Raw genomic sequence first — 16373 nt, forward strand, 5'->3', positions numbered from 1 at the left:
TAAGTGTCTAACAGCCCTCTTTCTCACCTACCTTTAAACTCCAGTCCTATTCTTTCCTTATGCACTACATTTCTGGTGACTCCTCCACCTTTTCTAGAAAAGACCAACCTTTTACTTTATGAGGGCCAGCTCAGCCAGGCCTGACTCATACTGTTCTGATACTTTCCATCTTCTTTTATCCTCTTTCTCTTCTTGTTTTCTACTTCCAAAAACCTTAACCTTATGATGCTGCTCTTTTATCACTCAAAAGACTAATAATAATAATTGATGGGGAAATGACAGGGAATCTGCAAGGTGATGCACCCCTTTATACATTTAATATGTCTGCACAAAGTGTGGGATGATGCTCAGGGTTACATGAAGCTTGAACTTTAGCAGGTACAAATATCCAAGGGTAAGGTACAAAAAGAACTTGGAGGAAATTGGAAAATTACATAAACTCCAGTTGTCATGTCAAGATAGATTTTATACTTAATTTTTGTTCACTGGATTTTTTTCTGTATCCTTTTCACTTCATGTTTTTAGTCTGCTGTACTCCAAATTAGTAGCATTTAAATGGTAAATGTTCTTTATTTGTAAGCTATAGCTGTTATTAAGTCCAAAGGACACACACAAATTTACTACTTCTACTACTACCCAGCAGGGAGAGACAAGAAGCATTTAGTTTGTGAAAATCACCACTAGGACAGAAAAGATGTATGCGACTGTGATCTTGTGAAGTTAAAAAAAAAAAAAAGCAGAGAAACCCCTAGATGCTCCCAAAGATGCATTTTATACAACCGATAGTATTAATCTAAGGCTGTACATGGAGTGCAGGGGAATCCTTTGGGACAACCATATTTGTAGCATTCTCTAAAGGAACCCTTCCTAACCTCCTGGGAGTCGAGCAAAAGCCAAAGAAGTGGTATCTACAAAAAAATTGTGGTTGCTGTGCTGCTTCATGACAACACTTGCCCCTTGGAAGGCAGAAAGATGGCAAAACACACCTTAATGCTCCAGTCTATAAGTAATTGGACCAATAAGACAAAGCATTACTGAAAATAAATACACAAAAAACCTCAATGAGTAGATGATGGCCGTCTTAACATGTGTAGCAACATTCCAATTAGCGTTTTTACATCAATGTCAAGTTTTTCCTATCAAAACAGACCTATCAACTTTTAAACCAGCATTCAAGACATATCTCACTCACTAAGACCAATATATTCTTCAAGACTGCAGTTTCTCTGGCATTTGTTGATTATATTCCAATCTTTTGAAATTGAATATAGATTGGAGGTGTTCTGAAGCGATTCTGAGACTTTGCAAGCTTTTTTATTTGATAATCACTATCAGAGTTCTAGACTAAACTCAATTTTTTTTTACCATGTTGGTGGTGAACTATTAGGACTCATCATTTCTCTGTGAAACTCCAAGGGTTTACAATAACATTCAGTGTGAGAGTCTGCATTAAGACTTGTCGTTTCAAGTGTGAACGTGTTGTTTGTTCTTCTGGGATGATTTGACAATACACAACCAACTGGGATAGCAACTGAGTGTAATCATCAAAGAGTCATATTAAAAATGAGAAGAAAGATGCTATTGCTAGCCTAGCACGACAGCTAAATGATACTGATAAATAATTGGCAAGAGCAAGACATAAGTTTACTAATGACTGTAGCTGTTTGTGTTAAGTCAGATACAGAATTTAACTGAATTAACAAAAAATATGTCCAAACAATGAAAAGTAAATGTCTTTTATATATTGTGCTGCCTTTCAAAAAGGCCATAGAAAATGCTAAATAAATTGTCTTACCTACAAGATTACAAGACCAAAGCTCTAGATTATGTTACAAGTGGGGTGCAAATGATCATCTACACAGATTTAAAGGCAGTGCTGTTGCACATTTCAGAGTTGCACACCATCACTTACCATCACATGACGGTGGGGGACCTTCAAATTCTAAGTGTGTTCCTAGTCGACATGTCAGGATGCTATTTCCACTTAACTGGTAGCCTGGGAGACATCGGTAGCGAACTATATCACCTGATCAGAGAGGTGGAAAGGAAGGAGGTAAATTCAGAGATGTACGGGTGGTGGCTACAACAAAATCCAATCCTAGGATAGTGCAATCTCAGGGAGTCTCAAGTCTCCCTGAGAAAGAAGGAAAATTACCAGTTGCAGAAACAAATTACCATAATAATAAACTCCCAATGGATGGGGCGTATGTAGTTCAGAATAATAACTAATCATACAAGCACAAAAATAAAGAGATAATCAAACATCATCTCTATTTTAACAGAAGACAACAGAAATATGTTATGAGCAATGGTCCCATGTCCCCCATTCTGATTATTTTCTTCCATTCTTCTCCATGTAATTTAAATTATAGGAAGTTTCAGTCAACCTAAAGTAATTTAAACGGTTAATGCCAGGATGTAATTTCCCTTTGGGATTAATGGTTCAGAATGCAACACTTTCCCAAATCACAATGACGCCAAATCCAATCTGAAATGACAGCTGCGTCGAGATATCAGTGATTATGCGTCTGCATCTGTACATGTATTCTATGAAATTTAGGTGACAGTATTTCCACCTACCAATTTTGAATTCTTTGCTTGCCATCAGGATCTCTGCATTAGGGATGATGGGTGGAGGCAGGCAGTACTGAAGTCTGTAAGCTTTATGCAATGTAGCAGATATGAGAGGAGTGAAAACACAGATTATTCAGAATAATTATTCAGAAATTCTTGAATATAATAAGATCATTTCCATACCTTGATAGCTAATGCGGAATAACCCGCCCTTCTCCGTGTTGCTGCGGAATCGTATCAGCACCTGATTGGATGTGCTACTGGGTGGGTCATTAGGCTCTCCGTCCGTGAAGACACCTAGTTTTCGAGTTGTCTCCTGCGGACCATCCCTAAGGAGAAGAAATATCACAGGTAGACCCTCAAACACCTGAAACAGCAGCACACAAAAGAGTGCCTTAAAAATGTTCAAAAGTTCCAACAAAGAAGCCAGAGTACACCACACGACAGATTATTGCTATTAAGCTTTCATCTGTGTCATAAAGCCTGTCTCTTCTTTAAACGCAAACACATTTCACTGGCTTGCTTCAGCTAATAGGACAGAATAAAGTAAATATTACAGACACGACTGGAACGACAGGTCTGGATTGCGTTGCTCCTGTTAACAGACATCCAAAGGGAGTGGCTCTGGAAGCGGTGGCCCTGCCTTGGCAGTCCCCTGGTGTGGGCATGGCCAATTAAGCCAGCTCCCAGATTCCAGCCACAACCATTCAGCTTAGAAACCATCTGTCTTTGGCTGTCAGACTGGGCATGGGAGATTACAAGCAGCTCTGGAAACGGCTGGCTAGGGAATGCTGCCTGACAGCAGTCTAGCCAAGCCACCATTATGGGGCCCATTTCCTTGGCTCAGTGGTTTGGTGAATAGATACACAGCAACGTTAACTGGAAGTGGGGAATGTGATAGTCTGCATCGCGACTCTGCTGGAACTTTTTTGAAAAGATTACAACTGGTGCCACTGACAGGGAAAAGGACCACAATAAGAATGATCATTCTGTCAGGTCTTTGGAGTTTGACCTGAAACCCTGCATGATCAAAACAATAAATAAAAATAAAACACAGATGTCAGCCCACACATTGTGAGCAATTTGTGTGGTCGTTCAGCTTCCTGGGTCACTGGCAGTAACATCTCTGGTCTCCATGAGAACTGGGACTTTTGGATGCTTTCTCGGGGGAGTGGGGATGAATCAAGACTGGAAACCATCATGCATGTAAAATCCCGTCTCTGGTGTTAAATATGGCAGGCCAAGCCTTATGCAAACAATGAAAGGAAGAATAATCTGTCTGAACATCAGCCAGGCATGAAGACAAAAATCAGTCATCCAAAATTCCTGACAAGTGAGCACACGTTTTCATACCCAAATAACCATGCACCACTTATTTATCTGATTATTCATCCAGGGTTTATATATGTCACATCACTGTTAGCTAATCGAGAATTAAAGTGCAACACCAAAACCTCTTGGACATTTATTTCCCACAAAGAAACTGCATGTAGAAAACAACATTAAATGTAAATGAAAAGAGAAACTACATGGTGGAACTGACCAATTTTCAGCTTTACTTGTTCTGATTAATGACTGTACAGGAAGCAGTTTGAAATATCCAATCTTTTTACGGTCACTTAATGCACCATGCATTAGCAATCCCAGGTTGAGATCATCACAACACTCTTCAGTGTGGACCTTGGTACGAGACTCAAAGTTAGCCATTTTTAGTATCAGTAAGTAATGAATTCAGAGAACTCAGAAAAGTGGTGAGACATTTCATGTGCTCCTAGTATAAATATGTTATGACCACTTATGATAAGAACTATATTAGTTCACCAAAAAAAGAAAATGGCTTAAAATCACTTAAAAAAAAACACAACTCAGAAATTGAGCAAATGTTTGGCATTTTTAGCTATTATCACCACAACATACCAAGTACGTCATCCCTGAAATGTCTATATACTTCTGTCATTTCTTACCAGACAGTTATGAAGTCATGCGGTCCATGAACCTGAAGCAGAGTGAAATTGAGTTTGACTCCAAAGCTAGGAGCCACTGAAATGAGCCAGGTGCAGTCAGCTGAGTTCGGGTACTCCTCTGGGTATCCTGGGGAGAAGACGGTCCCGTTGTCTGATGTGATGTTGGCACCACAAGGCACTGAGAGAATATGGAGGAGGGGGAGAGGGCGAGATAAAATTTAAATAATGCAGCGGGTCAGGAATACTGTACAACTACGCAGGCACATAAACAGAAAATGGCAATTTTTCACTCTCCACCTCTTGCTTCCCTTCTCGGTGTCTCTTTCTCTCTCGACTTCACTCTTCGTCTATTGCCCAGGCACTTGTATGAGCTAAAGATTAGCCAGTAAAGCCTTTTAGTAAGAGGGGAGTTGGATGGAGTGTTTTGCAAAGATAAGGGCTCAACCCTTTTCCATTGAGGCTGTAGCGAAGGAGCGCAGGGTGAGGGAGGGGGTGTTAGCAAGTGCCAGGTTCCTGGTGTGTGCTTATATGAGTGCCTGTATGTACATTATATATATATATATATATATATATATATATATATATATATATATATATATATATATATATATATATATATATATAAGGAGTAGATGTGTATGGATGTGTTAACTTAGACAAGGCTGTAACAGAATGAGAATGTCAAGACTGCCAACACTTGTACCTCCAGGTACACACAGGATTGATACCTTGGGGCAAGAAAAAGAAAAAAACTGACAGCCACAGAGAGACACACTAGTTGAAATCACTGCACACAGCCTCTAAACAACATAGAGAGGAATTGGGCATTTTTAAAATATTCCTTTGAAACTCAGGAGGTTCTAACTAAGTGAATGGTTTAAAGTTGCGTGACATTCCCGCTGGTGTCCCTCATATCCACTATGGGGGAGGAGAGAAAATTCAGGCGGAATAGTAATCGCAGCAGTGCAGGCACTTCCAGGAAGCCAGCCAGGGTATTGAGCTTAACAGCACACTCTTCGATTGCTGCATGTATAAACTCAAAGATATTATGTGTTTTATCCCCCGCTGTTCCATGTGTGTGTTCAAGTTACACTGTTGAGTGCTTTTAGTTCACTGGGCTAGTAGGCACCTCTGTGTCACTTTTTACATGACCTATTAATCCGATCCATTGATTAGAATCTCAACACTTTGAGGAGTAACCCCTCTGGTCAATGCATTAAGTACACAGAGACTTAAGCCTAATGTAAAAACAAGGGTATGTCTGGAAAAGGTCAGGGTGAAAACTGGAAATAGTCAAGTTTTGGAGGCATAAAAAAGTACAAAATCAATGCAGCACATCAAAATATGATAGAATCAGATATGCTTGCATGATTAACTTTTCATTTTTTTAATTGTCTTTATGATCCAACTTCTTTCTGCTTTTCCATTTTTAAGTTGTGACAGAGAAAAATAAACCAAATCAAAATTTTATGTAGTGAACCATCTCTGTTCAAGCACATCCCGTTAAAACTTATATATCCATATATGAAAATGAAAGAGCAGAAAAAGAGGCAGTGTGAGAGAGGAGGAGATTAGACGTCAAAGGTCGGTTGGGTGAACACAACAAACATGCTATAATAATAATGCAAGAACAGGCAGGTTAGTGCAGTAGAGATGGCAAAATCAATGCACTTGTGTCCTGTTAAAGGAAATCTATTCAGGTACAGCAGAGATGGGGACTAAAGATCTGGTTTTGCTGTTATAGGGTCAAGTGGGGCTCTTAAAACTGCAATGCCTTTACTTTTAAAAGAAGCACAGCACAGAACATAAAACTACATTGTATATAGACAGAGCATATACAGTATATATATATATATATATATATATATATGTATATATATATATATATATATATTCTATTTATCTCCCGGCTTCCCTATTTGAAGTCCCACTGTCATGGCCAGACCTTCACCTCCCTCTGTAATGTTGCCTGGCTTATTGAATAATCAACAGCTGGAGCGTGAGAAAGTGTGTCAAGGACATAGCAAAAGAAAAAGCAGCGATTACTTTTCCTTTACAATTTAGGTCCTCTTTATTCATCTTTTATTCATCTTTTATTTGTCTCCACTCCTCTTTAGCACAGTATTGATTTTCATTAAAGACTACTTTGCCTCATTAATAGGGGATAATAACTCACTGTAATTACATTATTCATAATAGATAATCATTATCTCCATGGCTGCATTTTACACTAATGATGTAAGAGCTCAATAAATTCCTAACAGGAAGTTATCATGTAATGAGGTTAGTCTTGCATTCATGCATGTCTGGAATTATTTTACCATTTCATTTCTAAATAAAACATATTTCGATGTTACCAAGGAGGCGTCGGAGGACATTTTTTTTGTGACCTACCTTCGCAGCGAGGAAATGGGTGGTCCCAGTTGCGGGTGGTGCCATGCTCACAGGTGAGGATGGAATGTCCCATCAGCTGATATCCAGGCAGACACTCAAAGGAAATGGACTGGCCCACATTATAGCCTGCGCCGACCACCACTCCATAACGGAAAGGTTCTGGATCTGGGCATTCCTGTAGCTCATATGCTGTAGCAAAAGCAAGGAAAAATGAGATTATTTATTTAAACAACAAATTCTCTTATTAGAAAAAATGTATTATTGTAAGGTTAGATCTTGTGATAATGGTTGCAAATTATTTTGATGTGAATTTGATAATGCTGTGTTCGGCACATTAACAAATGAGTTTAATGGCCATTTATTTAAGTTTTGAACAAATCTGCAGTTCTCTACACTAATACAGAGTTGGAAAGTGATTAACGTAAACCCCTATATCTTTCAAGTACAGTATATCACCAAGGTTCTTAGAGATTTCACAGAATATTTTTTTTTTTACATTTCCAGACTTTCCTTTTTTGGCCTACTTGCTAGCCAGGTAAACTCATCACGTGTTTTTCTTTTCTTTGACTTTGTACTCTAATCTACTGCTAAGTGGCTAATGCTTTTGCAATGATCCTTCATTTTTCAATTTGATCGCTTTAAGTATTAAAAAGAGGACGGTATTGACTTAGTAGTTTTGGAGTTTGTTCTGTGAGCGGTGGGTTGCTTTGGAGTCCTCTGGCTTGATGAAACATAGAATTGCAGACCATTTACCATATAAACAGGTTTCTCAAAATCTCAATGATTTTGTCAGTTTTAATCCCAATTCTTTAGTTACAATCATTTTAGAGAGGACTATAAATCCCAATTCATATCACGCAAATGACACAGCTTCCTAAACTCCTGTGGGTCTCGGAATGGCTAGAGTTCACACACCGGCATCCAGACTGTTTGTTTTTGTGTTTTATGCAATGCAAGCTACCTGTATTTTACATTTCCAATTCCCCATCAATATATCATTGTTGTTCCAATCTCTTTTCCTTCACTCTTCCCCTCAGCCAGGGGAGCTTGCAGGGGAAAAAACCCCACAAGAGGCACATTTGAATTGTGCTGCCGGAGTATGATGCAGTTACTGGAGGTACCGAAGGTAAATAATTGTCACTTTTCCCCCTTTAGGATACACGAGTAGAGCAGGCAGTGAGCCTTGATGGCAGGGATATAAAAATGACTAAAGGATTTGATTTCTATGGATTGCAGCTTCCCTTTGTGGAAGATAACTCATGCAAATACTGCAGAAGGAGGGAATTTGCAAACACAAAGCTTGATTTATATGCTAATTTGCACATAATTATGTAAATGAACAATGCTACCTTTCGATTTGCTGGCACGCTTGTTGAATCATTAAAATACAAACTTTGGTAGCCTGTTGCATGTTTAGATAAGGGCAATTTGCCTAATGGAGATATGAAGTGAAAGCTTTTAATTTACACTTAGCAATACCTTTGCTCTTCAACAGTTTTTTTTCCCGATATATATATAGACACTGTATATATAAATGGAAAAATCAACTAAGTTTGCTTATTTCTTAGTGCCAGCTTTAAGATAAATTCAGAAATAATCTCAGTTTATCTGAATGACTTTAAATAAATTAGCAATGTAGCCTTGGGAAATGATGCAACTTCTCCAAACTTTTTCATGCTTTTGACCACAAATTACAATGTATTTGGACATCAATGTGACAGACCAACATAACCTCTCCTTACTCTGATATCCCTAAATAAAATCCATGGCAGATAGTTCCTTTTAAAAGTTATTAGGGTTCAATGCTCTTCTTCCTGAAAAGCTATGAAAGCACTACAGAAGCTAAACAAAAATGAAATGTTTAGAAAACTATAATTTTCCATCCACTTTACAATCACGCTCTTCTTTGTGTTAGTCTATTCCATAAACTCAATAATACAGCCAAGTTTGTATTTGTAACATCACAAAACGTGAAAAGGTTTAAGAGGTATGAATACTTTGGCATTGTAAGTGTATTCTTTGATGACAGAGTGAAATTCATTATGGCTATTTTGGATTGATCATTAATCCAATAGCCCCTTGGAAAGAAACAGTTTGTGCATTTTGTCAAGAAAAATCTAAAGGTAATTTGTAAGCCCCCTGACCACATAATTTTCTTCTTGCTTAGGTTCTTACCTTGATACTCGAACCTGAAACCTGGTTTGTTCTGCGAGTGGTCACTGTGGAAATAAACTGTGGTCTCGTGGGAGGTAGAGAGTAGAGGCGGCGGGACGTCCTGGCCACTGAATCGACCAATCACAGTACTAGTGTCAAGAGGCCCGTTCCGTATTTCTAGGAAGTCGTGGTTGGCCTCTGTTGAAAAGTTAAGGAACTGTATGTGGGCTCCTGGGACGAATAGGGTGGAAAAATAGTTTTGAGAAGAAAAAAATTGGAATTAGAACCTGAAACTCAGTTCTATTGCACATAATCTTTAATGTGAATGACTTGTAGAACACGACCACATTTGTCTTCTGCAGGTACATAAAAAGTCAACTTGTTATGCTCTGAAAGTCTCTGATGATGCTCACCGTAACCGACTGGCAGGTATATTCTCCAGGTGCAATCACTGTTGCTAGGGTAGTTGCCAGGGAAACCAGGGCTGAGAATCACTCCTTCCATCTCCTCCCGGATTCCACCGCATTGTGCTAACGGAGTCCAGACAACACATTTAATTAGCATAATGCAAAAAATAAACCAATTAAATAAAGAATTTTCCACATCAGTACATGAATGCATACGTACACAATCCTGTGTAACAAAGTGAATTGTTTGGCAGTATAAATTATAATCTGTTGTTTTGATAATTAATTGAATTGAATGCCTTTCTCTTCTTTGCATAGATTACACAGGGAAACTGTTCTCTTACCCACCAGAAGAGCACCAAACACTCACACTTATTAATTAGTGAAAAAGCAATGAAATATCAACTATTTAAAACAACAAGGCACACTGGAGGCAAAATTACACAAATGTTAAAGCCAATCGTCTTTCTTTAATCTGAGATTAGGTCGAAGCTGCAACAGGTATCATCAAGATCTTTGGATTTCTTTTTGTTTGACCCCTTTCTTAAGACCAATCTGCTTTAGGGGTTTCAGGATTCAGGGGAGGGAACTCAAATCCCTCCTCTGTCTCTAGAGGGCAGATCTATGGAGACCACTGAAACACAGTCGCATAAAAAAAGAATGGTAAATAAAAAAGCAAAATAAATGAACGTTTTATGTCTGATTAAGTAAAATAACATCTTATTTTTAATCAAAACAGAATACTGCCCTTATGAATGAACCAACTTTTCATTAACGAGAACATCTGTGAGAATGAATTACTTCATGGATTCTCAAGAAGGAATATCTTCTGCTCTCAGATCCTGCCCCAAAATTAATACATTAATTTAAAAAGTGGATGAGAAGTGGAAATAACAGTAAAACATTCGCCCATCTCTATGGAAATGAGAGACAAGCTGCTGCGGAATAAAATTTAAAAAAAAAAACGCAAATACAATACAGTAGATTAAGAATTAAATAGGACAAAAAATGTACAGACATTGGAGGGGGAAGAAGAAAAAAAAAAACAGGAAAATGGGGTTCTTGTGGCAGTGTTTCTCAGATAGAGAATAAGTGCAGGGTTAAACACGAGCCTGTAGGAGCCAGTTGTAATCAGAAAACTGCTGATGCCTGTAAACACGATGAATCTTCCTCCCGTTTCATCCAATCAGTGTCGAGATGGAACTAATTAGGCAATAGTAGGTTGTTCCAATAAGCACAGCTCATTTGTCAAGGCTATTTCACAGGCAGAAACACTTTACAAAAGAGAGTGGGAACCTAATACATTTTCTTTCATTGAATTCGCTCAATTTTGCAAGGTTAAATGCTACATTCATTTGAAGGTACAAATGCAAAAAAACAAACAAAAACCAATTTCTATACCTTTTGATTGCTTTGAAAAGAGGGTGTGTGTGTGTGGTGGGGTGCGTGGGTGGGTGTGTGTGCGTGGGTGTGTGTGTGACGAAGGCCATCCCTGGCATGTGCATGTTTTTGTTGCCAGAACACGGTGAAGGAAAGGCATAAAATAAGAAAAAAACACATTAAGACAGATATCAAAATCTGCCATTTGAAGGCTGACAAGCCTATACACTTGATCTTGATTAAGCAGATAATCAAAAGTACCAAAAGAAACATGGAAAGGAAGTGATGGGGGAGCAGGGTAGTAAAAGGACAATGATTCAAGAGCTAAATTTTAACGATTGTTGTTTTGCTGAAAACTGAATATTCGCCCCTGTTTTAAGTGTTTTGTAGCCTCTAAAAGGTTTTCTTTTAAAGTTGCTCTGTATTTAGCTCCATACATCTTCCCAACAATCCTAACCATCTTCCCTGTTTCCACAGGAAAAGCTAAAAATGAATGCAGGTCACACTTTTCAGATTTTTATTCGAAATACATGCATGATTTTCCTTCCACCTAACAAATAGGTGATACTTTTGAGTTGAGTTTGTAATTGGAAAGTTAAAAAAAAATTGGAAAAAGTTGAAGGGGTTTCAATATTTTAGCAAACCACTCTGACTCAAGATAACAAAGTTGAGTTTTACAATGTTATTTATTTCATGCCACAACGAGCGAGAAGTAGGTGAAACCAAATTATAGAGTGACAGAAGAGCTTTACCAATACAGAGAGGAGGAGGATAGTTCCATCGTCTGACGGTTCCAGGCATACAGGTGATGTGAGAATTCCCCTGCAAGGACAGTCCGTGTTAATACACGGAAAAACAGATAAATGAAACTGTCACTCATTGGTGGCTGTAATTATTTGAGTCAGCTTCTCTTCTCCAGATGACCATCGAAGAAGGCTACGTGACTATATCAACCAAAAGTGTTACAAAATATTGCAGGTTCAGCTGTATTTTTGAGATTCTTAAATATGAAAAATTTACAGACCCAATAAAATGCGGTTACGTAGAATGGGCTTAACAATTTTCTCCGAATTTTGGCTTTTCAAAGTTCTGCAACAAAGATATAAACTGCCCCACTTTCAAAAGGAGATGAAGCTTGAACTCTGCAGACACTTCTGAAAATGTGTGTATAGTCACACTAAGATCAAGTGCTTGTTACAACAAACCGAAAGGTTGAGACTTTATACTGATTTCAGTGTCAAGTCTTTGAACTTCTGGAATATACTCGTTCCCACGTCTCTTTTAATGGGTTACTGCTGCTGGAAGGGTTCACAAGATGTTCAGAAAATCCTTAGCTTGAGGAATAACACCTTCATTTTGTCTCTCTGTGCTACTTATATCTTCTTCCTGACTTAAGGTCAGATTTAATGATTTGTATTCAAAGGCAAGAAGAACATTTATTACAATAGAACTTCCTAATTTATGATACTTGAAGTAAAAAAAAAGGAGCTCAGCAAAGTAGCAAAGACAACAACGATCCTAAAGAAGCAGCAGAGATGAAAATATGAGGTAATAGATCTGCAGCCAATGAAACTCCAACCAGTAATTCATCATTTTTTAAAAAAGGATTTTGTTAACATATAAGGTGCTTTGGAAAAACTTCCTTTTTAAGCTGTGCATCGTGGATGAGGTACACAATTTCACCGCTTGGTAAATCTCAGCTCATTGATGTTATCCCTGACAGAGCCGGTGGTAAAACACCAAAATCCTGTTTTTCCTCAATATCCCAGAAAAAAAAAGAAGGATTTTAAAAGGCTTGGCTTTGATGTTGGGGATAATTATTTATTCACATGTTTACCATTTATTCAGTTAAATTATTCAGTTTAGTTAAAAGTTATCCTTTCGCTTGGTTTTCAGCATTGGATGTTTTTTTTGGTTTTTTTTTGCTCCATAAAGCTGTTTGAGGCTCCATGCCCCACAGTCGTTGCTATGGTAATGTAATCTACCACAACCTTCTTCTTTGCCACTTCATTGCAAACAACTCGTGTGCATTGCCGCCCTGTGATCCTGTCAGCACTTTGCATGTAGTGATATTCGCAGGTTGCAAACAGCTTGGCAATGTGGCAGCAATCAAGCATTAAAAACCAGGTGGAGGGTTAAAACCACGCTGGTTTAGGAAAACAAAATGAATTGCACAATGCACTGATATATAGCAAAGCTGACTACTAAATCTAAGGTGAAAAAAATACAAAAATAATGAAAGTATTACAAAATTAGGTCTAACAAACTAAAGTTAAAACTTTTCTTTTCAAAACCACAGCTAAAGGGACCTAACTCTGCCCCCTTGTGTTTCCCGAAATCCAGAATTTAAAGTCCTGTTATTGCCACTAAAACCTTGCTAATGATCCCTCTGTGCTATTAAAAGAAAAACTCAGATGCACAACAAAATGCTGTAATAAACTGTTTAAAAAGCATCAAGCCGAAATGTTGAAACAGCGTTTAAAAAACAAACTTTTCTGCTGGACTCTGAGGAGGTAATTCCAAAGACATTTTCTCTTCAGGCTTTTGCTTATGGATTAAAATGTATGTTTGGAGTCACTGAGATGCATAACACAATATCAGTCTAATCTCAGCTGTAAAAATGAATCTCCTGGCAAACAGTGCAGCTCCTGGTTGAATTAAAGACTTTATGAGACCCACTTGCCATAAAGGTTTTCTTGAAGCTTTTGATTTGTTTGTGTCAAGGACATTATTCCAGAAGCTATACAGGTTTTTCACATTGATGGCATTAAGTTTTAAAAAGTAATTTTTTTCCTAAAATTTTCTGTCATATATTTCCTAAAGAAAAAGAAATCATTTTGCTGCACCACCTTACGCTTTCAAAGTGGTGGTTTTTCAGATATATGTCTATAGTTGCTAAAGATGACATTGATATAACTTCTGTCACCAAATTGATAAAATATTTTAGCTAGAGTTTTATTATAATAATAATTGTTGCAGATACAAACAATTAGATCACCTGGTGAAGTTTTCCTTCACATTTTTGTGCTAATACAAAAATAAATACAGTGGTATTTCTACTGAAGGTTATTACACCATTCCAACTGCATTTGGCACAGCTTTAGAACTACTATTATAACATTGTAAAAGTCTGCTGACATCTTTTTAAAAAAATATGTTATCTATAGGAAATCCATCACAAAAATCCTTATGCTATAAAATAAAATATAAAGATGGAAACTGGTTATAGATTTTGAGATCTAACAAGTTTGTTTTTACACCTTCTTTATTGGCACCTAAAAGTGAGCCTCCGGAGGCATTGCTCAACTTGTTCTTAACCATTTTTGCTTTAAAATAATAGACTCATTATAGATTACACTCGGTGTTCACATTTGAATTAATTGAGTTGATAATGACAGCCTATAAAACTAAATATTTTCTTGAGGGATCTAATAAAGATCAGTTTTTTTTTATTGTTGTAAGACATCAAATGGAAAACCTTTACCATAACTAAACGTAAATTCAGTTAGTACCTTTAAACCGGTCAAAATGGATTGGTAAAGGGAACAAAACCTGAAAAGTATGAGAATCTTGACCAGTTATTTTGTTACATTCCTTGGACATTTTTATTTATACACTATTGTAAAGATGTCATTGCTGCTTCGACAAACAACTCAAAAGCAAACCTGACAACGATGACACTGAAAATGCCATAAAAAACCCCATCAATGTAGTTTTGAGGGTCAATCCTGACTGAACTTCATATGAAAGCAGAAGAGTTTACCTGGAGAGTATAGCCAGGTTCACAGTGAAAAGACACCACATTATTCATCTGAAGACGCTCCCCAATCTTAATGCCATTCATGGGAACCACAGGTTCTGGGCAGCTGGTCAGAGAGACAGCTGAAGAGACCAAGAAGAAAAACAAATATGTCAAACAATTACGATTCATGTAAGAGATTCAAAAGGAAAAATGTGGAATCCTTAGAAAATACGTGCAGGTATTCTTTAACACTAACTCATGCTTGATCTAAGTGGAATGGCCTTGTGTTTCTACTTACTTTTGTATTCCAGCCTGAATCCGGCAGCGGACACGCTAATATCTGAGAAGAAGTGAAGGTAGAGTTGGTTTGAGGTGCTGTTGAGGAGAGCGGGGACCGTTGTACCTAGGAGAGAAGATTAATAGTGGAATTCAGCAATGCAATCTCCTCCATATGCTGGCCATGACTTACTGCATGCATCACTGACAAACAGCTAAAGAGATAGACTTTTTCGCTTCAGTTAGTGGGATTATTTTTGTAGAAAAGTTATATGCATAACCGACTCCAAATAAAGCATAGATTGCCTTGCAAAAGTACGTAAATCTCAAACTTTTTCCTCATGTTTTCAGGTTGCAAGCAAACTTTTACGTATTTTCCTGGGATTGTGAAAGACAACACAAAGTCGTGTATATACTTTGTAAAACTTGACTGGTGCATGATCTTGCCTGTTACATAAATGGGTTTTAACCAAGCTGAAGACAAAATTAGCTTTACCTGAGAAGCTGCCGAGGAGTGTGTCAGTGTTGTCGCCTCCATCAAAGACCTCCAGTGAGTCCCAGTTCTGCTCCGTGACAAAGCTGATTACTTGGATCTACGAGATGAAAGTAAACACTAGTGTAACACTAAAAAGAGTGAATGGATTCAGGGAGTAGATCAAAAATGGTATGCTCAAAAAAAAAAAAAAAAAAAAAAGGAAGCAACTAGCAAAAGCTACAGATAAAGAATAATGAGGTTGAGACGCAATAAAAAATGTATGTGAAGAAGTTTTGGAAGTAATTTAGGTGAAAACTTTTCTAACTTTCAGACCGGGACACATGCAGCTTCTACAACATTTTTACCATAAAACGGCAAAAAAAAAAAAAAATTCTCACAATAGAAAAGGAATTCATCTTCTTTCCATTTCCTCTTTACTATAGGAATGGCTAGCAAAATCACTGCGTATAAGTGCTTTAAGCACACAATGTCTCATACGGATAATTAGACCTGTGAAAGAAATTGAATGAATCTAACAAGGGAGTGTATCTAGTTACTCTCAATTTTTTTTTTAGAACTACCTTCATGAGCTGTGTTAAAGTTTTAAGCACTCAATTTTCAATAAGAATTGCTAAGGGTTCATTAAATGCAGCATAGGTATATTAAATAAAGGCAAAATGAGCATAAAGGTACTAAAAACTGTGTTGGATGATGAAACGTACCCACTCTGAGGGAAACTGCAGCCTCGCAGCTCACAATAGTTGCCCCCAGAAGAAGGATTTAAACTTATATTTGATGGGTTCTGACTGAATTTCATGCCCACCAAAAATTTGTGAAACTGCCCAAGCAACAGATTAAAATGGATGTTTGACATCAGCCATGCTGTGTCAGCTGCTGCAAATTTACCCTTGGACATTGGTTTCAAATGTATATTCACTCATGCAGTGTTCTCTGTGTCATCCCTCATTTTTACACTTCCTCCATGCCTTCCTTTCAGTTCGTCTCAC

General features: G+C 37.6%; 1 protein-coding gene across 1 annotated transcript in view; it reads right to left on the reverse strand.

Moving 5' to 3' along the window:
• The window catches only part of csmd2 (CUB and Sushi multiple domains 2), a 253349-nt gene that overhangs the window by 39208 nt on the left and 197768 nt on the right, over positions 1-16373 (reverse strand). Inside the window, exons 37-47 of the mRNA XM_032580630.1 lie at positions 15388-15484; positions 14914-15018; positions 14637-14755; positions 11626-11695; positions 9500-9616; positions 9108-9317; positions 6933-7121; positions 4539-4716; positions 2758-2903; positions 2581-2661; positions 1913-2026 (exon numbers count right to left, since the gene is read on the reverse strand). Of these exons, the coding sequence (XP_032436521.1) occupies positions 1913-2026; positions 2581-2661; positions 2758-2903; positions 4539-4716; positions 6933-7121; positions 9108-9317; positions 9500-9616; positions 11626-11695; positions 14637-14755; positions 14914-15018; positions 15388-15484 (1426 nt within the window). The remainder of the gene's footprint in view (positions 1-1912; positions 2027-2580; positions 2662-2757; positions 2904-4538; positions 4717-6932; positions 7122-9107; positions 9318-9499; positions 9617-11625; positions 11696-14636; positions 14756-14913; positions 15019-15387; positions 15485-16373) is intronic.

This window comes from Xiphophorus hellerii, chromosome 13 (genome assembly GCF_003331165.1).
Source record: "Xiphophorus hellerii strain 12219 chromosome 13, Xiphophorus_hellerii-4.1, whole genome shotgun sequence".
In the NCBI taxonomy this organism is placed as follows: domain Eukaryota; kingdom Metazoa; phylum Chordata; class Actinopteri; order Cyprinodontiformes; family Poeciliidae; genus Xiphophorus; species Xiphophorus hellerii.